Here is a 27,240-nt window from a genome sequence, read left to right on the forward strand (position 1 = left end):
TTAAAATGGAGGCAGCAAGTCCAATCATTGTCTTAGCAAAAGGTGACCCAAAGACCCTAAGTCACGTGACTCAACAACAACGAATGGTTTGCAGCGTTTTGAGTGAAACAAACGAAAGAAACCCGATTTCTTCCAATGCTTTGCTTTAAAATTTATCAGATGGTTTGGGGTCTTGACTTCTCTAATGAAAGCCTTCACTTCCTACGTTTTATTTCTTGTCAATGTTCGCCAGCCAAGGGGCGGTCGCCAAACAAAGGGGTGATTTAACTCCTCAAGGGAGTTATAAATCCATGAAGGGTGATAGAGGGGCGATAACAACATATTAAAAAGATAAAGTAATAGTATAATGGCAGCAAATATTAAAAAAATGAAAACATGTATGAAACCGATTGCTCGGAGTTCAGACAAGGAATCTTAGAGTTAAAAAGAAACTAATTATTCCTCAGTAAATAACCACCCATTAGCCAGGGCTAAGGCACACACCGCCAGCTCAGCCAGTATGTTTGGCACTCTTGGCTTCCTTAAGAGGTTTTCCATCTCCAGCACAGTCACTTTCCTAGGCCGGACCGATGCGTTCTAATAAGCACGAAACTGCAGTCCTGGGCTGGAAATGACTGAGCGGGCGGTGTATTTCATGTAATTATTCCTCATTCATCGCCTTGTTTATACATTTTAATTTTTACATTTAAAAAAAAAATTAAGTGTCAACGTTTTTACTCTTCCTGATTCTACTTTAAAAAAGAAAGTTCTTTTATTAAAAAAATTCACTTTTGTTTCTGAAATGTACGTCACTGATCTTAGTTAAATATTGACCATCAAATACCTATCAATTCATTTTGAAAAAGAAAGGACAAAGAAAACCGTAAAAAATGGTATTTTAATTAATTTATTTTTAGTTTCAGGATGATTGGATAAAATTTATCAAATAAAACAAATTTTATTTCAAATAAATATTAGGCATTTATATGTTCAAAAATATTCACTCGCCAACTTATAATTTTTTCAAACAAGTTACGGGGGGGGGGGAGGCGATAGATGTCAGACAACTTGTAGAAGGGGGCGATGGGCTAAAAAAAAATTGGAAACCACTGCTTTGCACAAATATTTTCTAAAAATAAAAACGAATGAAATGAAATAGTAACAATTTATCAGTATTTAAAAACCTAGTTTTGAAAATAATACTTTTATTCTTCATTGGAATGGCAAATTTTCGAACAGCTCTGGAAACCAACATGGAGCAGTGGCATTGCTAGCCATTTCCTTTCATCAAACCATCGAACGATGCAAGGAACGATTTTCGGCTACTTTTGACATTTTTAGTGCTCCTCCCGTTTCGAGTCTACTGTTTCGCCATGCATAAATCATTTGGCTTAATGTGGGCTTGCTCTTTTTCTTCCATAGAAGCCATTACCTTACCACTAATAGGAATATTGCTTCGATTTGGTGTACGAGAAGAATAATTGAACTAAAGATACATGTGCTGGTTTGTGGTTCCTAATTTTGATCATCAAAAATCTGCAAGCACTTTACTTGTCTTTTTCACGGCAAATTCAGAAATTAATTATATGTACGTATTAATTATTTATTACCACAGTGCAAAAGTGAAAAATAGGTTATTGAGAAAAAGAAGAAATGTTATGAACCATCTGTTGGCGGCTATCCTATTACATTTTGAGAACGTGTCAAGTTATTGAGAGATATACAGTTGGATCTCTGTTTAACGACTTTTAAGGGACTACAAAAAATCGTCCTTAAGTAGAAAGAGTCCATAAATAGAATGCTTTTAACAATATAGTGGACTATCTGGGACCGTGAAAAGCCGTCGTTAAATAAAGAAAGTCGTTAAATAGAGCTTCGTTAAACAGAGAGCCAACTGTACTTGATTCTTTTTTTTTCTTTTTTCTTTTTCACCCTCGACCCAAACTGCGTCTGGGTCACCGCACCTCCTAAACGGTCGAAATTAACCGATTTTATAACTTCTTTTTCTGTTCAAAACGGGACTTGATGGTCCCATCTAGGTCTCATCTTCGTATGACTGATTGCGGAAAATATTAATTAAAAACTGCGATGATTAGCATTGTTTTAGAATTTTGGCAATGAAAACATACTTGTAAAATTGAAAATATTAGTACCAATCTAAAAGGATTTTTTCTATGCGTGATGGAATTTGTTTGAAAATTCCAACTAATGCAGAACTCGAATCATAACTCCTTTTTAAGCAGATTTTAAGTACAATTCTAAGCTTTTATTCACGCGATTGGTAACGATATTATTGTTGGCCGACAAGGAGAGAAAGCTCAATGAGTAAAAATTTTCATCTGTTACCATTTTCTATTTGTCTACAAATAAAATTTTGTAATTCATTTTAATTTTAAGGTTTTTAAAAGGATATTTAATTTGCTGCTCGCAAAACGCAGTACTTATGATTATCTTTCTTTTTTCCGTGTTTTTTTTTCCTTCTCCATGTTATCTGGAAAAAATTTAAATATATTTAAATTTTATATAAGTTCTGCTTGCGAGATTCATCTTAATGTGAGTTCGGTAAACAAGGTCGTTTTTTTAATTTTAATTTTTTTAATTTAATATTATTTCTTTTTAAGTTTCTATTGATAAACAAAATGATGCTTCCTTGAAGAGAACAATGTTGATGCTTGAAAATCCAATTTCAAACACACAAATAGCAGTAAAAATTTCACATACGTGAATTGAGGATACAATGAATTCTTTTTCAGTATAAAAGATGTGAGTTTCTTAATAAAAGGCATAATTAAAGACCTCAAAAGTTTTCACTGTTCCGTGAAACCCAAAAGCACGTTTTCATTTTTCAGAGAATTTGCTGACCAAATTAATTATATCAGTGAAATTATAAAATGCAGTGTACTCGCGCAAAAACGTGGTTTGACTTACTTGAAATGTTTTTCACATATCTCAGAGCTGACGCGCACTCCTCTAGTGCAACACGAGATTTTTCGGAAGCAAAGCACAGAGCGCAAGTATCGGCTTTGTTGTTGACTACTAATAATATCGGTTTCGTGAATAGACTTTCACCCCTTTAAGCATCACTGACGGCTGAACTTCCAAACCGTACCAGTCTAAACGTCACTTAGTTTGTACGAATATTAACTTTAAAATTTCCATTCAATTTTATCATTTTGAATGTGAAACTGAAATAAAAATAATGGCCTTTAACCACACTGCTTCGTTTAAAACTAGTAACCTTGGGAATAGAAAGAATAAGTATCTTTCAATTAAATAAAGATTTTGGGCATCGTAATGGTATTTTTTGTTGAATAACAGTGCTTTTTTTTGAAATATAGTATAAATTTAGTTCTTAATGAATGGAAGTTATAACTTATAATTGAAGAAAGGTTTAGGACAGTTTGGGGGGTGCATATAACTGGCTAAAATACTAGTGTATGTTTATCAAAAAATCGTCTGCATTCCCTTTTTCACAAAGCGAAATTTACAAACCTATTTCAGAAAAGTTCAAAATAGGAAATTTGTCCGTGAACATCACTGAAATCATTGATTTTAAAATGCAAATGACACCCCCCTTCCTAAAAGCGATGCTGCACCCCCTTAAGTATTACAGAATACCCTTCCAGTATAAAAGCCCTCTAAAACGAGAGAAATAACACTTCAAAAAACTTCTTTAAAAACTCCAATTTTGCACTCTGCGCAGTGGACCACCTCCCCTCTTGGGCACCCCGTTTAATTCGACTTACAATTTTGTTTATTAGTTTATTAATTTACTTTTATAGAGTGATTTCTATGATTTTTGAGTATTTTTAAGTAATAGATTTTTTTTTGGAGTGGGGGGGGAGGATTCTTTTCCCCTCCTCCTTTTCCTCCAAACTCGACCCACAAAATGTTGGGGCTTTTTACCCCTTCTTGTTGGAAAGGTAAGAAGTAATTTGCAACAGGTTTAAACTTCTTTTTTTTTTTAATGTTGCGCTTTTTTGGGGTTTTTTGTCTTAGTTTTACTGTTATCCATGCATGACGGTCCCAAAGCGAAACTCTCCAAAATGCTGTTAGTATTTATTCGCATTCTGAGTATATTTGTCTTGTCCACGGTGCATGTACACTTTCAGAATTCGTTTCATAAATAATTACGACTTGTTGGCTTCCTGTGGTGTGTTCAAATTGCTCCCACCCAATCAACGAAATGGCTGCGTCGCCGCCCTCTGACGCCCCACTAACTCATTGGAAGCATTATCCAGCAACTTCCCTTAATCTTCGGGCGAGAAGGAATCGATGCCCGCTGAAATATTTAAGGACTTACTTCGGGATAGTGGCCCATTCGGGGGAGCATGTGGTATATCTCTCAGATTGGAGATAGCCTGACTCCTTTCGAGTCGCAGGACTCGCGCGAATCGGATGGGAAATGGATTCGGAAGAGGAGAGTTCGGATTGTGTTTTATCTGAACTCAGTTTCGATTTGGAGTGCTGGCGATCTTTGATGTTCCTGCTTCTGGCGCGTTTTTATTATTATCACAAAGATGATTTCATTTAAGGTGCTGTGGTGAGGCCCAATCAAAATTTAGTATAGAAATGAGGCCAGAAGCATTTCAGGAACAAAATGAGTTATTTAAATATTTTTGTTAAAATTTATAGTAAAAGAAATTTATTATACCAGTTTTAAGACCACTTGATTTTACAGTTGAAAAAACAATGCAATGTGATGGTTGGCACCGCTTTATTGATACAAGTTTATCAATGACCTCCATAAAAGCCGTTATAGAGCAAATGACTGAAAAAAAAGGTTACTTAAAAAACGTAAAGTAGTAAGAAGGGTAAATGATTTTTTTTAGTTGAGTATTAAAACAGGGTCGTCCACCTAGGGGGTCATGGCGACATTGAAATTTTTAGTAGGTGTGTTTTCACTTGGAGGTTTTTGGGGAGTTGGGGGGGAAATACTCATGTTTTGGTGAATCCTTGGGATATTTAGGGGGGGGGGGGGTTCGCCCTTGCTCTTAGGGGGCACCCCTGATTAAAGTAGAATTTCCAGAAAGACAGTTAAGGGCGTACAGAAATAAGTAGATTCGCCATGTGTGGACCGGGGGTCGGAGGCTGTATTCCACTAATTTATCTGTTTGTATTTATGGAAATATTTAAGACCAACTTCTTGCCAACAGTTTCTGCGTACATTACTAAATACGTTGCTTTTACAGTTTGGCAGGGAAAAAAGGGAGAAACGGGGAGCGTTTGCACCATTTTCCGAAAAACTGACTCAGTATTCCACAAAGTCTCTAAGAGAGAAAAAAAAGAACATAGCTCCCCCCCCCCCACCATTTTTTTTTTTTTTTTTTGATAGTTCAAAAATATCTAATCCCGTAGAACAGGGGTTCGCAAACTTTTCCGATTCGCGTCACCCTTTGAAGAACTAAAATTTTCTCACGACACTCTAGTCTAGTTCTGTTATAAACAACAATATATATATTACTGTTGCTTGGACACTTCGTGGCACCCCTCACCTCTTCCTGCGGGCACCTAGGGTGCCGCGGCACCCAGTTTGCGAATCCCGGCCATAGAAATCCAGTATTATCATAAATGCTTTATTTCTTTACAATGATGAAGATACAGACAAATCACTCCTTTTTTTTTCGGAGAAAATTTTGCCTATCAAAATTGATCAATTAAAATTATTTAAGAAGTAAATAGTGTATAAACTATTTATTGTAGCTATCCTGGTGGATTTACGGTTAAAATCTAACATGTACTTAAAATGTTTTATTATAACATCGATTTCTTGATACTTTGAAACTCACTGCCATCAAGTTTGACTACTCTGCTTTTTGTTATTCCTAGCCATTTCGGGAAAAGGAAAAACAAATAACAATAAATAAAACAGTAAAAGATATTCTCTCTCATACCAACCTTTAAATTCGTACTACGCTTTCCTTTTCCTTCTATCGATATTGCCTAAACTTTTTATTCGAGTTTTTGCACAACTGAACAATTTCATAAAAGCGAAATGCGTCCTGAAACGAGACAGGCTGACTACCGATAACTAGACTTATTAAAATTAGATGAAGCTAAGTGTCAACTAGACAGAAACCACATAAATAAAAATTTTAACGTATCTAAAAAAAAGAATGTAATATGTTTTAGAAAACTAAATTTCTGCTAATCTTTTGAAAAAAAAATTCTGCTAATCTATGGTAGGGTAAACCGGGGCACATTTACGAGGATTTTTTTCAATGAATTTTATAATTTTTACGATTGAACTTAGGAAATTTTAGACATTGTGGTTTTATAAAGCAATTAATGAAATCAAAATTTGTACATTCAGTTGTTACTCAGCTTGTGTTTTTAACCGACAAAAAATAATAAAAAATGTTTCCTGAGTTCAAGTCGGTTGCGTAAACTTGCCCCGAACACGAGGCAAGTTTACGCATCGAGTGGGACACGTTTACGCATAATAAAAATGATGACAAGGAATAAGTGCGATAGATATTTAACCAAATTTAAATGTTTTATTTCTCTTAAAACACTTTGAAAATTACAAATAAAAAATTAAGAACATTTCATAGGCTAAGCTAAAATCATAAGGTTTATTACTAATTAAAAACAGAAACTATTTAGTCATCTTCTTCATCACTGTTAGATTATACTAACAAAAATAAAGTAGTCCTTTTCGCATACTTGTCATGGGATTGCGTTTTGACATCTAAGACATTAAACCTTGTCTTGTCCTTTTTTCGATTGGCTGTGTGTTTTCAAACAATAGATGCAAGCACAATTTTCTACTTTGTAAACAAAATCGTACATTAACTTCATTTTTACAGAGTGTACTAACTGTTTCCCTGTTGCAGGTTTTGGTTTCCTACTTTTTTCTTTGATGTCTTCTATTTCTGCTTCAATACAAATTAGTAAATTGTAAAGTAATTTCTCCTTTTTTTTTGTTCTGCCCATTTTATTTTTTTCTTTGTAGCTTGTCTGAGTGCTTCTTTATGTACAGTAACAGTTAGGAAAAAAAAGAGAATGCTCACAATCCTTTCTTGGATCCTAAGCTTTGGTCCTACTTTCTCAAATGTTGTCAGTTGGGGTAGTTCATATGTGGCGATGTGGAAGGCCTAGTGGGATAAATTCTTGGATTATCGATAAGCCTTTTCATTATTTTGACATCTAACGTGGTTCTGTTAGTATTTTGAACGCAATGTTTTACCATCTTTTAAATAATGAAAATGTATTACAGGCTGAATAGTGTATAAAGTTAAAACTGAACTGGCATGAAGACAACACTATATGACTGTTAGCTATAAGATACGAATCTGCTCCTTAATTAAAAATGAATAGTGATTTTCAAACCTAAATAAGCTGAAAATACTAAAAGTTTGAGACAGTACAGAGCGAAAAAAGCGTCCGGAGCCCGTTTAGAAGTAAGACAAAGTAGTAAGACACAGTAAGAACGTGCGTATAAATGTGCCTCGATGAAAATGCGCAAACGTGCCCCGTCAGCAAGTTCGGATTTATTTTTAACGCGCAACAAAATGTAATAATTTTTCTGTCCATACAAATACAATTCTCAAAAAGAAAAAAAAAAGGATAAAATTCTATTTTTTATATATTCATTTGTTTTTAACGAAGTATTATTTATTCACAATAAGCTTCAAAACGTTCAACACAAAATTTACTCGGCTCGGTAAAAAACAGGTTTTTTATCCGCATGCTAAACCGAAGCTCGACTGAAGCACAAAAATTCGTGAGAATATTTGCTATGGAGTAAGCATCAATCTGGTATAACTGTTGTTGTCTGGTATGACTTTTGAAAAGAGGACACTGCGTAAACGTACCTCGATCTACCCTACTTATTTTCGATAATAACAATTTTTATAGGAGATTTTTTTTTCCCGTATATTCTTATTATTTTTAGTTCTAGAAACTTTTGCAACATATGCAGATCTTTTTTCAAAAGTTAAACATATTCAATGTTCATTCGCTTCATAAATAGAAATAATAATTATTTATTTTTAAATATTTTTTGAATTTAGAAAATTCAAAAAGAACATTGTATTTAAGATATGCTCAAGATTACATTTCCGTCGATTTTATATTTCATAAACGGAGGGGGGAAAAAGGCCTCTATCACCGTACAGTAAAAGAAGGATCCTTTCAATCTCGAAACTAGTTATACCCCCCTTTGGACCACATGCAGTAACCGACAGCCAGGTGTCCATTCAGAGATTGCAGTTTCGTCCTTGTTAGAGGCCCATTAGTCTCAAATAGACTTTTACCAAGCTGGGAGGCAGATATCATCTCATTGAATCTGAGAGTATATCCATGTTGTTCTGCCGCCTTAGCCCTTGGCTTTCATTTAAGCAGAAACGCGAATAGGGTCCCCGAACAGAGCGTCAACCGTAACTCCCAAAAACGCACAAGTTCACAGGCAAAAAAAAAAAAGTGCAAAAATTTGAGAGAGCGAGAAAAAAAGAAAAAAAAAAAAAAAACTTCCTCTCCAAGGGTTGTTTCCAAAATTTTAAAAGTATTTTTTTTCTGAAAGAGCATGCTTAAAAACATAGGATCTGACCATTTTTTAAATAATTTATTTAAGTTTAATATTTTTAAAAAATTACTTAAATCGGTGCGCTTTCATTGTTTACACTTCTGTCGTGTGATATCACAAATGATGAAATGCCATTCAATGTCTCCATTTAACAGAACAAAATATTTAATTCGCATCTTTACTCACGTGCACTGACAACAGTATGGTTGATAGCAAGCGGAGAGCGCAATTTTAATTCGCTGCTTGGCCGTGGTAGCTCGATCGGTAGAATGACGCATTCGGGGCCGGAGGGTCCTGAGTTCGAACCTCGATGGTCGAAGATCCACCGTCGTCATTAAAGGGGACTGGGCGACGTTAAATATGCTCGTGGTCTCAATGTCCTCCAAGTGAAACGATACCTCTGGGGGTGCTAGCACCAGGTAGCTAATAGCTCCTGGTCTAGTTCTAAATTCTCATTAACTGTTTGATCCGGTGATGGTGCTGCCATCTATCGGTATAAAAAATAAGGGAGGCAAGGCACTTAGTATGCAGTCCTCGACATAAATACAGTTGTAGTCAGTTGTGACTCGGAATCGGAATCGGAATTCGCTGCTTGATTAGCATAACGTGGAAACGTAGTAGAAAGATGCGGCAAAGTGCATCATTTATGACGTCATCAAGACTACGCCTTGTTTGAAAAATCGGACAGTTTAAAAAAAATAATTAAAAAAAAAAAACTGTTGGGAAAATAAGTATTTTCTGGGTCCATGTTTTTTTTTTTTTTTTTTTTTTTGCTCATTCTATCCATTTCAATGACTAAAAGTAGTACTTTTGACTGAAAGAAACCACCCCATTGTAACCTCCTTTTCTAGGCAGGAGCGCCTCTATGGGAGGTCAATCGAGGTCACTGTAACCTTCTCAAAATTTTTTTATTCGGCAAATATTGTCTGTCGATTTGGCAACATAGTTGGGTTATTTCCGAAATTTTAAAAGTATTTTTTTTTTCTGAAAGAGCATACTTAAAAACATAGGATTTAACCATTTTTAAAATAATTTGACAAAGTTTAGTATTTTTTAACAATCACTTTAATCGGTGCGCGGATTGAAATTCATGTTTTACACTTCTGCGCATGACATCACAAGTGGTGAATAGCGCACAGTGCAAATTATCATGTCCTGGCAAAGCGTAAACATTTAGAGCGGCAATGGCGTAGCGCGCCAAAGTACTTCACTTGTGACGTCATGAAGACCACGCCTTATTTTCAGAATTGGAAATTTGAAAAAATCAAAAAATATTTTTTGGGAAAACAAAAGTTTTTTTCTGGCTCCTTGTTTTTTTTTTTTTTTTTTTTTCTTATTCTATCAATTTTAGTGACTAAAAGTAGTTCTTTTGACTGGAGGAAACAACCCCAATGCGATTTTGAACTGTCTGAATGTCCCTTTTCATTAGATGTTCTTATGAACGCATACCCGTATTTTATCATTCGGTAAATTAAGAATTTCGCGCTCCCAAAAATCTTAGTTCCGGGTATCCTTGCTTCTAGGAGACAATTCTGTTGCGCCAATTGATAGTATCAATAGTTTTTTTTTTTTTTTTTGCTACAAGGAAAAAAAATCATAATTTACTGAGCAATGCTTTAACCTTCACCCACACTTACACGCATTCTTCGACGTCTCTATTTTCTTGTCCCATTTGCATTTTAAAATTTATGTCTCTCTTGCAGAAAATTCTAAGCAAACTGCCGTGATTTATTTCCAGGTGGAAAAAAAGTCCATCGTATATTTTTTATTTTTGATGTTTCATAAATCTTCATTGAAAATAAATTTCGCTTTACCCACAAGCCGCTCCATTCATTACGGGGAGGGAAGAAGTGAAATCAGCTTAAACTTGTTCGTCAGACGACCGTTTTAAGTTGAGGGAGGAGAAATATTGAATGAAAAATGCGGTGATTATAAAGCGAAGCATGGCGCGAAACTCCTTTGTTATTTTAATGGGTTTCCAAATTGGGTTTGGTCCCATCACGGCCTCGGGTTCCGTCCATTGGTGCACTCCAGGACTTGGACGGGAAAGCATTGAACTCATTTGTTTTTTAAGGCTCTTGTCTCTTTCTTCCGATGTTTCAAAATATTTTTTGGTAACCAGTTGGGAAACCCGAGAAGAGTATTTCCGATTTCTGAGCTGCGTTTTCTTCATTGATACAAATCTTGTCAACATGGGAGTATAGCTCCGTTTCTTCATATTAACCTACAACCTTGTTATTATGTTTGGAATAATAATTTAATAGATTCATTAATTTTCATTTCATTCTTTTTTCACTCTTCTTTTTTGGAAAATTTTCGTAATTCTTTTGATTGAGAATGAGGGTATCTGTTGCAGAATGTGTTACCCTTTGAGTTATCTTTTTTAGTGACGGGTATGAAAAATTCAACTTCATCTTGCACTAACAGTATTTTTTTTAACATTTAGGAGAGGTTCATTTAAACATTCAAATCAATGATCAGTCAATAAAAAGGAAAAAAAAAATGTTAGGGCGCAGAGTTTCTGAACTTTTTTTGACCTGTGGTGCCCTTGTGAACACCAAATCCCCTATCAAATATGAACTTTATATATTAATAGTCAATGCGTTTTCTTTCAGTACCATTTTCACGCCTTAACTACACAACCGATCATCATGAAATTCGGCATACACGTTGTCATGGGTGCAGAATAGATAATGGGTACCTTTCAGATAGAAAAACGGTACCGTTCGAGTTCTGATTATTAAGACCCAAAAATGGCATTTTTCTTCGGGAAATCAATTTTAGTTTCATTCGAAAGCCCATGAAAAATACCTCTTTAGAAGATTTTCTTCCTTCGGATTTGAAACCTTCAAGGGCCTAAATTCATCAGGAGAAAAGTTATAAAATATTTTGTCTCTATTCCGCTTTCAGGATGTAGTAAAGATGTTGAGGATTGTCTGCCGAGAACAGGGAAGAACAGTGACATTTCCTCTACATTTTGTTTTTGAATATATGTACTTAAATTATAGCTTGCTACTTACGTATGTTTCAATTACTTTTAGAGAGTATTTTGGATTTGAAAAGAAATTCTTTACTAATAATAAAGCTGAAAGTCTGTCTGGATGTCTGTGACGCGCATAGCGCCTAGACAGTTCGGCCGATTTTAATGAAATTTGGCACAGCAAAGTTAGTTTGTGGCATGGGGGTGTGCACCTCGAAGCGATTTTTCAAATATTCGATTTTTTTCTTTTCCTATTCCAATTTTAAGCAAATTTCACCGAGCAAATTATCACAACGTGGACGACTAAATTACGAAATTAACGTGGAACCGTAACATGGGCAAGCAAATGAACATAGCAAATTGGCGAGAAAATCATCATCCAATATTTGTAAATATAGAGACGAACAAACTGACTTTTGATTTTACTACGGGCAAAGCCATGCGGGTACCACTAGTATTAAATAAGTAAAAACTTCTATAAAAAATGTACAAGGTGTCCTGAAATAGACTGACTGATTTCAAAAACTTATAACAGGAAAAAGGTTAATAATAAAAAGCAAATTCTTGCAGAAAATTCATATTGTGGACCGTAAATGTTTTTCCCAGATTTCCAAATTTTAATTCAAAATTTTTTAATAGATGGAGCGCAGATAGTAAGCCTCTAAGTCAAAAAAGAAGGATTGAAATTCGCCGATTTTTCCTCCGATTGCGACATATGGTTGTAGCCGGCGGTAGACATTTTGGAGATATTGTTGTGTATTTTTGTTTATCTACTTATATTTATAAAGGTGATGGTATTTCCTTGTTTCTTTCTTTGTTTGTTTGTAACCGTTGGCTAGAAGACCCCATAGCACCTACAGCCCTGAAACTTGGCACAAAATTCGAACGTACCCCGGGGGTCTGCACCTCGAAGCCCGAAATCTAAATTTTTAATTAGTTTTTTATAATTAACTAAGTAAGCTGAAATTTCACGTTTTTGCCTAATTAGGAGGGAAAATCCCCCCACCCCCTAACATTATATGCCGTTGGAAAAAGCTTTTCTTTCCGAACAAGATGATATTTGTTCCATTACAGAAAATACGAAAAAGATAGATACTGATTAATTAATACCGTTGTCAAATTTATTTAAACAGCCGCCGTTGGAGGCAAACTTGGCGTAAAAACAGGGGGAAGGGGCGTGGATTTTTTTTTTCAACGGACTTCCTTTAAATTCTTAGCACGGGCATCGCTGTGCGGTTACAGCTTTTTAAAAATATTTTTAAAAAAACTATGATGTAATTTTCCATCTTTCTTTGATTTACGGTCTTACAACCTGCAGCGCCGTCTCTTGGAAAATTCTTGAACTAAAATTTGGAACTGGGGGGGATGAAACTTGCGGCCCACTACATGAATTTTCTGCAAGATTTATTTATTTTTATCCTTAACCATTTTCCTATCATTTATTTTTGAAAACAGTCAGTCTATTTCAGGACACCCTGTAGCAGTAGAATTTAAAATCTTTAAAGAAAATAAGAAAATAACCCGCATGCAATATTAGTTGTTATTTGTGAAGCTTCAAGTTGATTTGTCATTTATCATTACCCTGTATGTTTTGCAGTTGGCTGGCATTGGCGTCCTAGCAGTATCCGTCTGGTTGTACCTGGACAGTTCTGTGTATCTCGGGAACACTGAAGACAGTTATGCCTACTTCGTCGCCATTTTTGTACTCATGGCAGCGGGAGCCATCATGTTCCTGATAGGCCTTCTCGGTTGTTGCGGGGCCCTGCAGGAAAGTCCATGTATGCTCGGAACGGTGAGTTCTGAAACCATAGTTTCAGCCTTGTGTTGCGTTTTAAGCAGCTCTAGTTATTACTGTATGATGTGGAGTTTGAGTGCGCTGGGTTCATGGTCGGTAAGTCGCTGGACTCGTAACTGGAGAGTCGCGGGTTCGATACCTGCCGTGTACGGTAATGGCGACTGGTGCAGAGAAGTAAATAAAAACAAATTTAAAAAAGGTGAGAGGAAGTGAATTTATCTCACTGGTGAGATAAATTTGCTTTATCTCCCAGTTTGTTAGCAGACTCAGCTTCAATGAGTTGGCATCTGCCTCCAGTTCGGTTATTCTCTAGTGATTTCATTACAAATACGAAACTGCAGGCTCTGGATGCGATAACCGGGCTCTCAGTACATTCCATGAAAAAAAATCATTCGTTTCTTCCAACCGGTGAACGTATGCTAAGTGTGGTCAATGAAGATGAGGCTTGGACCATCATGTTCAAAGTAGTTTTTTCATGTAATGAAAAATGATCAGTTATAAGGAAAGTAATGCTAGTACATTGTACATACTATACTTAATTTTCTCTTAATGCAGTTTTATATTTCATTCTCTTGAATTCTAAGTGCAATTTTACTGTGTACAGTAGTTTTTCGTGCACCTTGGATCAATTTATAAGTTACTAGTGGTACACGCACGGCTTTGCCCGTAATAGAAAAATTAAAAGGTCTTTTGGTTCGCCTGTATATTTACAAATAATGTATGGTGAATTTTCTCGCCAATTTGCTTGTATCCATGTTACGGTTCCACGTTATGATAATTTCGTATCTCGCCAATTGGCTTGTGCCCATGTTACGGTTTCACGATCCACGTTATGATAATTTCGTAATTTACTTGTCCATCTTATGATATTTTTGTTCATAAAATTGGAATAAAAAAAGAACCACATTGCATTTTCGAAAAATCGCTTCGAGGTGCACACCCCCATGCTACGAACTAACTTTGTGCGAAATTTCATGAAAATCGGCCGAACGGCCTAGATGCTATGCGCGTCACAGATATCCAGACATCCTCCGGACAGACTTTCAGCTTTATTATTAGTAAATAAAGATTTCGTTTAATCTGTACTTTGACTGATTTGGACGACCCGGTCCCCTATTAGTCCAGATTAATGAAGCTCTACTGCATTATTTTTATTAAATCTATTTCTCTTAATGCAGTTTTATATTTCATTCTCTTGAATTCAAAGTGAAATTTTTACTGTGTACGGTAGTTTGTTCATGCACCTTGACTCAATTTATAAGTTATTTCGTTCAATCTGTACTTTCACTGATTCGGACGACCCGGTCCCCTATTAGTCCAGATTGATGAAGATCTACTGCATCATTTTAATTCAATCTATTTCTCTTAATGCAGTTTTATATTTCATTCTCTTGAATTCAAAGTGAAATTTTTACTGTATACGGTATGCACATTTTGTTTTTGCATGTTGTTCATGCACCTTGACTCAATTTATAAGTTACTAGCTGCGTTGCCCGGCTTTGCCCGGTCTATTTTGAAAACAAAAATTGTATCAAGTGACGCATATTCAACAATCAGGCATAAATAAAAGAAAAAAAAATCATCATGAAAGATTTAAACAACAAACAATGACGACTGATATTAAAATACTTTTAAGAAATTAAAATAAAATGAGAAAGATGGATTTAAAAAGCGTAACTATGGAAACACAAAATAAAATAAGTTTCAGAGTTGAAAATGAGAAAGATAGAAACAATGGATTCAAAAAGCGTTACCGGGGAAACGCAAAATAAAATGGTTAAAAACTTGAATAGAGAACAGATTTTTGAACTTCATTTAATTCGCTTGTAACTTTTTTTCTAATGGAGATGCAGAATTAAACTTCCGACCATAGGTCGAGTTAGATCTGAAGTAAAAAAGGTAGCTCTTTTCAATGGTGTCAAAACGAAAACTGTAGGACAGTTCCTTCACTTTTTATTGATGGATTTAATGAAGAAAGTATTGCCTAAATTTCAGCTAAGCCTAAACAAATTCGAGCTAAAAACGTAAATAACTCCCGCCGCAATTAAGTTAGAGCGTTGGAACAAATTGCGTAGAACGCGGAAAATTCTACCCTTTCCAACGATATGTAATATTACTAATTGCGAGTAATTTTTTACCCCCATATTCGGGAATTTATGTGAAAATTGGGCCTAAATTGGAATAAAAAAAGAATTATTCATCGATTTTTTTTTCGAACTGGTCTGCAAATCTTCTCAGGACTTAAAGGAACAAATTGTGAAAATTTCAGCGAAATCGGCCGGGTAGTTCTCGAGTTTTGCGAGTTCAAACAAACAGACGCTTTTTGGACACTTCATTTTATACTATGTAGAGATTTCGTTCAATCTGTACTTTCACTGATTCGGACGACCCGGTCCCCTATTAGTCCAGATTGATGAATGTCTACTGCATTATTTTTATTCAATACAAAACACAGCTTTTAGTTACCATCAGAGGCGGATACAAGAGGAGGATCATAGGGATCAGGACTCCTCCTAAAATGTCGACATTGTTATTCATCCACATTGTGTTCAAATACTTTGTGAATAAAATGTAGACGATTGTACTAATCTTTTCAATGCATTAATTATCTTTAGGAATAAACGTTTGAAACATTACTTCCTGTCATTGCTTATGAAATTCATTAATCACGTTTATGCCTTCCTAGGTACCTTATTCCTGGGCGATTTGGTGTTCTTATTGACACCACAGCAGTTTTAATAATTTTTCGTTCCCCAAACCCCTTTTTCGGCACGACCCCTCACCCCTAAAATAGTAACCTGTATCCTCCCCTGGTTGCTACTATGTTTCGATGTTGTAAAAAATCTTTACTAACAATAAAGCTCCAAGTCTCTCTGTCTGGAGGATGTCTGGATCTCTGTGACGCGCATAGCGCCTAGACCGTTCTGCCGATTTTCATGAAATTTTGGCACAAAGTTAGTTTGTAGCGTGGGGGTGTGCACCTCGAAGCGATTTTTAGAAAATTCGATTTTGTTCTTTTTCTATTTCAATTTCAAGTACGTTTTCCGAAGCAAAATTATCATAAGATGGACGAGTAAATTACGAAATTATCACGAGGTGGAATGGGAGAGCAAATGAACATAGCCATTCGTCTTCCATTATTTGTAAATATACAGGCGAATCGAATGACCTTTTAATTTTTCAACTACGGGCAAAGCCGTGCGGGTACCACTAGTAAATAAATAAAAGCACCTTACTAGACAACTACTACGTTTTTTAACTAGGCAACAATGCGTAATATAATACCTTAACCAATTACCAATTTTGAGAAGGAGTTCGTTTCATTCCTTTTCGGATTTCTGGCTGCCAAATATTCATCCCTCTGCCATCAGCAACCTCATCTCAGATGAGGACAAGTAGATAGCTTCCTTTTATGGGTCTCTGTCTTCGCAGCCACTCGGTAAGTACACTTCGCTTGGTTCACTCAAGAACACGACGAAAAATGTTTGCTGTAAGTGTTGAGTCAATGGAGCCTCTTTTTTTTTTTTTTTCCCTGATTCCTCACTCTTTCAATTCACTAAGGATTCTAGTGTTGACGTAGACCAATGTGGTTATTATCGTTGTGAAGAGAATTTTGGAGGGAAGTAAGAAGTGTGCAAACAAGACTAATTTGTTCACTAGGCCGGATTTCTTTTTTTTTTGAACGAAATATCACTAGCGAAATAACTTGCTTTTTCTATCACTATTTTTCTTCAGTTGGTTTAAAGTTTGACTTTTTTTTCTTTTGTGATTAATTTATCATCTGTAATCAAAAGAAAAAAAATCTTTTTTTCGAAGAGAGTCTCTGAATAAGTACTAAGGGGCGGTCCATAAATGTTGTCACACTTTTTCCCACCATTTTGCTCCCCCCTCCCCCCTTGTCTCAAAATGTCACACTTCACGTTACATGCTCCCCCCCCCCTTTTGTCACGATATTTTTCATTAACATATCGTTATCAAAAATGCATGATATCGTATTTATTCACCCCCTTCCAAAACTTCACCCCCACTCCTTTCCCCTAAAAAGTGAGAGCGCATAATGAGGAAACCATGAAATAGTGTAATACTGATATATGTATTTTTTTACTGTAGTTGTTGAAAGAAGAACATAGTGAAAAATGTTTCTGGACGGATAAATAATTTGCTCTTGTGCCTCCGTTATCTAATATGAGGTTTTAAAGTCTGCCGAAATCCTTATATATATGATAGCCAAAATCAGTGATTGAGTAACGTTCTGACGTCACCAGCAATGAAGTCGTTTTTAAAATGAATTACTTTTACGATTGAGACTGTTATTGAATTTTGTATATATTTTTACGAGAAAATAGTTGAGATTGTTGATATTTTTTATCAACTGTTGCCAATTTTTTGGCCCAAAAAGAGTTTATGTACTTCGCCTTTGTTGATTTTGCCAGAAAGTTGCCTAAATTGTCCAAAGTTAGGTGACCAAAAATTTCAACGATCAAACTATCCTCAAACAGGCAGTTGCTTCTTTCAAATGAATTTTTAATTTTCTCCCGTCATACCTTGACGAGTGATTTTCTAGTTTTGAAAAAAGTCATCAAATTCTAACGAGTTTTCGTAAGTAATGAAAAACATGTTTTACCCTCTTTGCAGATGGATGTCCTACCACAGGAAATCACGTGATACCTTCAATTTCTCTCTAAGTCTTTAAATTTGGTGATTTTCTTAAAATTTCGGCAAGCTTTAAGACTTTATTTCTAGATAACGGGGGCACAAGGGCAAATAAGTTGTGGGCTAAAAAATGTCTCAATGTGCCCTTTAGATTGCTATCTATTTCAAGCTTTTTTTTCATGTGGCACCAGTGTTTCTTTCAGACCTTTTACCTTTTGCTCCGGGGGGCACTTTGAAAGTTTAGGGGAGGGGGGGGGGCAAGGGCGCATTCAAGGAGGCAGGGCACTTCAAGAGTTCGGAGGGGTCAAGGACATATTTAAGTAGTGGGACACGCACCCCCCCCCCCCCTCTTAAGAAATAAATTCGAAATTACCAACTGTGAATAGTTTTATAAGATCAATTTATAAAGTTACCTTCATGTTTGGCTTGCCGCCCCCAATGAAATAAACCTTGTATGCGGCCACGGGCGGGACAACATGAGTTTTAAAAAACTCTCCTGGTTCAATGAAAAACAGAAAATTTTATTGAAAAATACAAAAAAAAAAAAAAAAAGTTATGAAAACATTTTTTAACCATTAAAACTTACACAAAATCACTTTAAGCAAAAAAAATATTATCGTTTCATATTGACGGTTCTCCATCACACTGCAAATGCATAAGAGACTTTAAATTTTATAAAACACTCAACGAAGCATGAATATCGTGCAATAAAATTTTTTTTTTAATCTAACACATTTACAGAAACAAATATTACTTGAATTGCTCCTTGCCACAAGCGCAGCCAGAAGTACCTAAAGAAGGAGGGGGTGGTTTTTTGATCAAAATAGCCCATTGATATGCATAAACTACTATATTGGAATTTGTATTTATGTTAAAACCAATGCATCTGAGGGGTGTTTTCACCCCCCCCCCCCCCACTGCGCCACTGGCTCCTTCTGAAGTCGAATTTTGTTTCATTAAATTGTCTTACATTTGACCGACAATAACATGCAATAAAAAAAAACTTGAAAATAGTGGTGAACAATAACTCTCACTAAGTTTCACAGGAAAAAAAGACAAGAAAAATGATTAGAGCCCGGATTATGTGCACTACATGAAAAAATGCATGCATATATATGCACTATAAAGGCTTAAAATTTTCACTAAACACTAAAAAATATGCACGAAAAACGAAAAATATTCGCTCTTTTTTTTAAACTTACGTAAAGAAAAAATGAAGAAAAATCTTGTGAAGAACGCAGTAATATGCAGTTAAAAAAAATAAATCGTTTTTATGCATATGCCTTAAACGTCAAAAGGGGCCAAATTAGCGCCAGTACTCATGGTTGGTGAACCTCTCCTCTCCTCTATCTTGGGGCAAGAGATGGTACTAGTAGCATAGGTAGTTAGTTGCTTGCTGCTATACAACATGATTTAGAAAACAATTTCAATGAAAACCTACTTAGGTTCTTTCTTTAAACGCGTTTTACTAAAAGCTTGAAAATGTCCATTTACATCCCTTTGCTTCTCATTGCCTCGTATGCAAAAGACAGTTTTGTAATATGTGAAGCAACTAATAACTAATTAAATAAAAAATAAAAGTTAAAAAAAAACTTTGGGTTTTTAAAAATTGAAATATTTTTAATTGTTCGAAAATTGAGTTCTATTGAATGTGAACATAAGTTATTAATTGTCCTCTAAGCACGCATGAGAAACTTTCAAAGAGTTATTTCTTTTACTTAAAATTTAAGAAAATGTTATGAGGGTGATATAATGAGACCCCAAATTAGTTTCAATTTAGGATTTCGGTTGCATCGTAAACAGAGGCATATGTACAGACTATTTATATTTAAGTAGATAGAGATTTTTATTTAAAAAAAGCATATTATGAATGGAAGTTTTTTTAAATTTTTTAAACAACTTCATTGAAATTAGTTTTGATAAAGCTGTCAAGCTGAGAAAATTTGGAGAATGATTTCTAGATACCCTTGCAAATAAAACAGTGGAGTTCATTCTTTTACACAATTTTTTAAATCAAACAGTACAATATTATCACGAGTGATCATTGCAAATTAAATTTTAAATTAAAGAAAAAAAAAAAAACCTCCCTCAAAATAACTTCTTTCTGACTCTAATGGCAAAGATGATCGCTAAAGGAAGTAAAAACTGTGGGGACACTTAAATAAGTTCACACATTAGAGGGCTTTAAGCTCTGGAATGATTATGAAATAAATCTATTCTCTCTCTCTCAGAGAAAATCTGCGTAGATTTTCAAACATTTCCTAATTGGTTAAATGTTTTGTCGGTCTGAAAACTGTGGGATGACATAAAAAAAGGGGGGGGGGGAGATTATGAATATTTAGAAATTTCTTTCGAAAAGAAAACGTTGATGACACCATGTTATTTGTCATAAAAAAGAGAAACGAACATAGGCCTTATAGTCATTTCCATTACAGCCCGCCAAAGGTCACTCACAGACCACTATCCCCTCCATGCAATGATCCTAAGCCAGGAAGCGTTTGATTTCCAACGAGATGTACCACAAGTGCCCACAGAGTACATGATGTTAAGGTTTCGATACGAACCTTACCAATGTGTTGTGTGAGTTAACAACCAGATAGATAATAGATAACATAGTTCCAAGCCAACCACCCCATCCCTATTTGCAACTCCAATAAACTATAGGGGGCGCTGTCTAATGGCGGATAAAAAGGTAAAACAAACAAATGCCGTAACTTATAACTTGCTTTGACGCTTAGTAAATGACAGTAATTTTTCATCAAGAATTTCATTGTGGGAAGCTTTCTTTTCTATTCTTCTGAAATTACATTACACCACAAAGGGCATGAAACCTGTAATTTACCCCAAAGAAAACACGTGGAATGTTTTACCTTTTTCTTTAGTATCGTTAATCACCGCAAGGTAGCGTATTTGAGCTCTGGAGTTGAGAATCACAACAGCAATAATAACTAACGGAAAACGAAAGAAAGTAATAAAAAAGGGGGAACATATCTTTTTCGTTAATTATTTTCCCGTATTTATTCAGGGAAAAAAATGTGCTTTTAGCAGTTTTTTGCCAGCTGCCAGCTAGGGACTTTCCATCAACAGTGACAAAATGGAGGCCACATAGGCCGATATCCCCCCGGATGATAGAATTCTGAATTTTCTATAATTTCCTTTAAAAAAAAAAAAAAAAAAAATTTTTACATAGTAAAACAAATACATTCGAAATTTTTCTCCGGGGAAGGGGGACGTTGGCCTCTTCAGGGGGGCTGGGGTGCACTGCCTCCCGGAGAGATGCCTGAAAGAAACACTGTGGCACTTCGAGTGTTTCCCGGGTAATTTTTGTTTTGATTGCCAGTAAGTCATTTCAGAATGTATAATTTGTACTATCAAAGTAAAAAGCAGGAATTTCATGTAGAAAGTACACATCAAAAAGCGTTCAATTTATCTCAGAAATTAAGAAACGCTCGCATAGGGACTGCCCCTCTCGGTCTATTGTTGTCTCTCTACGACTCTCAACAACTTTCTACAGTCAGTAGTGTACATAGACTTCGGTGCTCCCCCCGTCCGCACGATTAAAAAGTGCATCCCCCATAAGAATTTTTTTTCCTGAATTTTAGCATAATGTTATATTTTAGATTCCTCTTGCGCCTCCCTATGTTCGCCGCTGTCCACAGTGTTAATTTTACTTTTGCCAACATATTTTCTTTCGCGCGTCTACTGATATAACAAAAAACATATAAAATTAAACTTTAGTGTGACGTTAAAATTGTTTCGCTGAGTACTTTGTTTATACTGAAAGTTCTTTCATTCTTTTACTTCAAAACAACCTTTTGTGAAATCCGATCTGAGCTAGAGTTGAAAAAAGTAGGGGTTTTGCATGCGAAATCACTATTGAACATTTATGTACAGTAAATAAATAAAAACAGAATACATAGTTGAAATAAGCAAGTGAAATCTTAATTACCGCTACAGTAAACTCCCGATTATCCTCTGGTCGGATTATTCGCAGTCTTTCACACTTAAAAAAAAAAAAAACGGTGATGATTAACTGAATGCAGATTGTTTTGACACATATACCGAAACCTGAATAGTTGAAACCCGATTTTTGAATCGACACTATTTTTGCTTCACACCTTTGCTACTGATTTTTAGACAGACTCTGCTCAGTGAGTCTTTGATCTGCACTACTTACGTGCGTAAACGACTGACCGGACCTGTCTTCAAAAAAATTCCTCTCCTCTTTTTTGTGTGCTTGGTGTAAGCTAAATTGATCTATTGCAGTTGATCTCCTTGCACGATTTGCTCGAGTATGTGTGTAATCCGTTAGCAAATATCATCGATCCTTTTCTAACTTTTACATACAATACACTGTTATCGTTTTAGATCCAGTTTAAATGTATGCGACTGCTATTGATCTTTTAAAGCATTACTTGCATACACTAGCATCGTATTTACTTAATTTGCAGGTTATTCGTGAATTTATTTATCCGCGGTTACGGTGCCACCCTATTCCGCGGATAATCGGGAGTTTACTGTATTTGCTTAAATGTAAGTCATTATTGAAGACAAGAGAAAAATAAAGTAAAAAATTGAGAAAATGTAAAAAAATTGGGGGGAAACTTGGAACAGAGAGAGATTGACCGAAGTTTTTTGTAGTGCTGCCATCTTTTAGAAAATGTAGAAACTATTTCTGTTCTGCCTGTTATTTTTTTTCTTAACAGATACACAAGAGAAATATTTTTAATTTTCGATGCCGATCTTTTTGATTCGAAAACATCGATGAAATTCGACACGAAAAATCGTTTAAAACATTAAAAAATTTTTTCATTGAAACCTCGATATTTTTGGCATTGATGTACTTGGCAACCTTTTTTTCTTTTGAATTCAAAACCACGAATATTTCTTCTCATACTAATGTGTTTACGTTTTTGCATTCGATACGAATGTTTTATAATTAAACAAAGAAAAGTCAAACAAGCGTGATGATTATGTTTAGGAAAATACAGTTATGATAAAAAGTACATATAATGATTGTGACATCCGTCATATTAGAAAGAATTTTCCACTATCAGTTGTCTATCGTTAAAGAAATACTTTTCCACTGTTATTCTACTGGTTATTTTGTCCCTCCCTCCACCGATAAATTATTGAGTTAAAGAGTTAAATATTTTTCCCCCTTTAAATATGAACCGCAAGGTCATAGAACATATTTCAGGTCGCTGTTATTTTTTTTATAATCTTTGAATATATTTCGTCTTTCAAATATAATTTGTTCAATTACTTTTTGTAATTAATTTTGAAATCTATCTAATAAAAGATCCATATATTCTTATAGTAGGTTTTTCTTTTCTTTCTTTTTTTTTTTATTTCTACATGTCATCCAGTTTGAAAAATATTACTAATTTCTCTAATTAGTTTACATCAATATAGATCTCAGTTTGCAGTTTTTGTGTTATTCAGGTGGAAAATTGATATGTATTACAAAGGTATTCCTGTTCATTTGTAATGTTGTTTCCATGTTTTGTTTTTAAATATAATTATAAACATACAACTGTTACTAAAATATTGTTGAAAATAAAGGAGGAGGGGAGGGAGTGCTTACTTCCGGACCACTCTGTATGTGCATGTACTACACTGGTTATCATAAAATAAGGAGAAAACCCAAAAATAATGATAACTCTCTCAAAAATAAGCCAAACCGTGTAAAATTTGAATATGTTATTAAGAATTGCTCAATAGAAGTGCAAAACGTAAATTAGTGGCGCTGAAATCGGAGTGCGTCATCTTTGAGGAGCATAAAAAGTAAATGTTTGAGAGCAAGTCTATAAACTTCGCTGTTATACTGCCATAAGAAATCCGAGATAGCCATTTTGTCACAACGACTTTCAAGCATCATTTGCCTGTAGAACTACGATGCAGAGCCATTGGGGACTAGAGGCTGGGCAAAGTCAAACAGAAGTAGCCAGATGACTAAATGTGAGTCCTTTTTGTGGTTCATTGACTTCGGAGCCAATTTCAAACGACAAATTCGGTATCCAGGAGAATCAGCCAAGGATGACCAATGGTTACTACGAGCGCCGATGACCGATTTTTGAGGTTATGTGCATGCAGGAATAGAGCCGCTACTCCGACTCATTTCAGATCCTCCCTTGCTGTAGCCACCGAAAAATAGGTGTCAATGTCAACTGTACGTAGAAGGCTTCACAAAGGTGGGCTGTATGTGAGGCGACTAGCCATTTGTGTGCCACTCACACCTCGCCATAGAAGGGACCGTTTACAGTGGGCACGACAACATGTCCACTGGACGCCTGATCAATGGGGAAACTTTCTCTTTACTGATGAGCCTAGATTTTGTTTGGGAAGTGATAGTAGAAGTTATTTCATATGGAGATAACCTGGAACCCGTTATCATCCGTCCAACATCTGCGAAAGAGATGGATACGAAAGAGGCAGTGTCTGTATTTGGGGTGGCATCTCTTTAGGAGGGCGCACAGACCTCCATGTCTTTCCAAGGGGAACCGTGAATGCTCAGGTTTTCAGGTTTATAGAGATGACATCCTTGATGCTTATGTGCGCCCATATGCCGGAGCAATAGGTGATGTTTTCCTGTTACAGGACGATATTGTAAGACCATACAGAGCTCGCATCGTACATGATTATCTACAACAAGCTAAAATTCTCCGCATGGAGTGGCCAGCTCGACTGCCGGACTTGAATCCTCTCAAGCACGTTTGGGATGCCTTAGGGAGACGTCTAGCTGCACTCAACCCGCTCCCTCAAACCCTTGCCGCACTTGATACTGCTTTGCAAGATCTATGACTCCCGCTTCCTGTGGAACTGATAGACCGCATAATTGACATAATCACACATCGCTGTATGTGCTGTATTGCTTCTAGAGGGGAACATATTCCATATTTGAGGTACTTTTTCTGTAGCAAACTGACACTTTCGGTTTTTTTATTTAAAGGATATGTTAATTTCTATAGTGCCATAATTATCTGACAATTTCTTTTATGTTGTTTTATATCTTACTATGTGTTTCATATTGTGGGTAAGTTTCATAAAATTCTACATGTAACTTTATGAGTAATCGTCATTTTTGTGATTTTTCCTTAATTTATAATAACCAGTGTAGTTCAATTTTTTAAAAAATATATATATTTCATTGTGAACCTATTTTCCATAAAGTAATATTTTATTTATTTATTTCAGTTCTTTATATTTTTATTGGTGATATTTGCAGCAGAAATAACTGGAGGCGTTTGGGCTTGGATGTACAAAGACGAGGTATTAATATGTTATCTCATTTTAGTGTTTTGACGATTTCAAAAGAGCTTAAACAATTATTTTTTTTAACTATTTATTTTTTAAGTTTTTGGGCAAAAGATTGCATTTAGAAGTAAAAAATCTATTAGTTCTTTAATTCTTCTTATACTTTTATAAGTTTTATTTTACTATTGAAACACTTTTGTTACTGATCAACAACTTAGATTCTATAAATCGTTCAGCTGAAGTTAGTTTTTAAGATAATCAAGAACTGCATTTTCCAAAGGACGTTTTTTGCCTCACTACTTTTTTAAAAACTTTCTCAATGGGTGAGGATATTATTTATAATTTTACTATTATTTTTAAACTCTTATTCATGTACAGTCACCTATCGATAGCTCAAAGCCCTAAGGGGCCGCTAAAATCTTCGAGTTATTGGTAGTTTGAGTTATAGTAAGTTCCCACAGCCTTATCAAGAGTTTGGGACCCAATGAAAACATTAATATAATGAAATATTCGAGTTATCGAGAGTTTACTGTACTAGGTATAAAGATGTGAAATTCTCGGTAGTAATGTTTTGGAGAGTAAGATTATTGAGAATATTCTCGCAGAAGAGTCTATTCGAGAATATGTTCTTCAATATTATTGTACACATTTTTGATGTTACTAAATGCCTACAAAATAGGAAGAAAGAAAAACAGAATTGAATAAGTATTACATTTTAAAGAATAATTATTAATGCAAATGTTTAACATTAGGAACAAGAATAGTAGAAAAAATCACTAACTCATTTTTTAAACAATTGTGAGAAAGTACAGTTTGAATGTTTGCTCTTGGATTAGAAATTATATTTATAATGTAGTATTGCTCATTCGAAGGTCTAATGAAATTGATTTTTCATTTTAGGTGAACAAGATTATTGAAATTCAGGTTACGAAAATGGTAAAAGATGAATATGGTGCCTCAAAATCCGTTGAAAACACCATTGATGCCGTGCAGCATGATGTAAGTTTCAGTCATATTTGAATTTGTTATTTGCGAAAAATGTCACTATAGCCAAGAAGACAGGGGGGGGGGGACTGTCATAGTGGCAGAATAAGTTTTGCACTATGTTCAATACGTTCTGTACGATGATTTACTCTAACAGGACAAGTAAAATGTATTCTTGTGTCATGCGTATGCGGTCTAGTGGTTAGTGCCACTGTCTTACACACCAACGACACGGGGAAATCTTCCACTTTCCACATATCTCACGATTAAGGTTTATTAATTGCTGATCATGGTGAATCTTCTCATATTGTTGCAGTTAAGCATTTATTACTCTTTTATAGATTTATAGGATTTTAATTTTTACAATCTTATGCTCAAAATTGCGTTAATAAAAATTGCGAAATTTCTGCCAAGATCTAACATGCTCAAAATTACGTTATTGCTCTACATCTACTTTACGACATTTCCGTGATCTCTAACATGTTCAAAATTGCGTTAATTTTCTACTTTAAGACCTTTCTACCAAGATCTAACATGCTCAAAATTGCGTTAATGTTCTATGTGACATTTTCGTAAAGATCTAAGATGCTCAAAATTGCGTTAATGATCTACTTTATGACATTTACGTAACTATCTAACATGCTGAAAATTGCCTTAGTGCTGTATTTTGCGACATACACTATATGACCAAAAGTATTGGGGCGAAAATTCATATTTTTACGGATTTCTCTAGAAATAAAAGACCAATTGCTCTGTAATTTTCTTCACATAAAAAGTATACTCTAGCTGTCATTTTTCAATAACAATTAAGTCTGCTATTCATTTAGGGGACCAGCAACAAATCGGGGAAACAAAAAAAGGTTTTTGATCATTTTTCATTGTAAACAGCTGGGAATAAACTATAAATTTCAGAAGGAAATTAAAAATCTATCAAAATTTATCTTTATATTTTCGTCAAAGTATCTCTGATATCTACGGAGATATAAACATACCTTTCAAAAGTGCATTTTTTTAAAAAAGGTTTTTGATTTATATCACGCAGAATTTTTCGTCAAACGTTACTGA

The 27,240-nt window shown here is 35.1% G+C and overlaps 1 protein-coding gene across 1 annotated transcript in view; it reads left to right on the forward strand.

The window, feature by feature from the left end:
* Positions 1 to 27,240, forward strand: part of LOC129235291 (CD9 antigen-like) — a 126,763-nt gene that overhangs the window by 91,255 nt on the left and 8,268 nt on the right. Inside the window, exons 2-4 of the mRNA XM_054869016.1 lie at positions 13,084 to 13,278; positions 25,132 to 25,206; positions 26,092 to 26,190. Coding sequence (XP_054724991.1) covers positions 13,084 to 13,278; positions 25,132 to 25,206; positions 26,092 to 26,190 — 369 coding nt within the window. The remainder of the gene's footprint in view (positions 1 to 13,083; positions 13,279 to 25,131; positions 25,207 to 26,091; positions 26,191 to 27,240) is intronic.

The sequence above is a fragment of the Uloborus diversus genome, chromosome 2 (genome assembly GCF_026930045.1).
Source record: "Uloborus diversus isolate 005 chromosome 2, Udiv.v.3.1, whole genome shotgun sequence".
Taxonomy (NCBI): Eukaryota; Metazoa; Arthropoda; class Arachnida; order Araneae; family Uloboridae; genus Uloborus; species Uloborus diversus.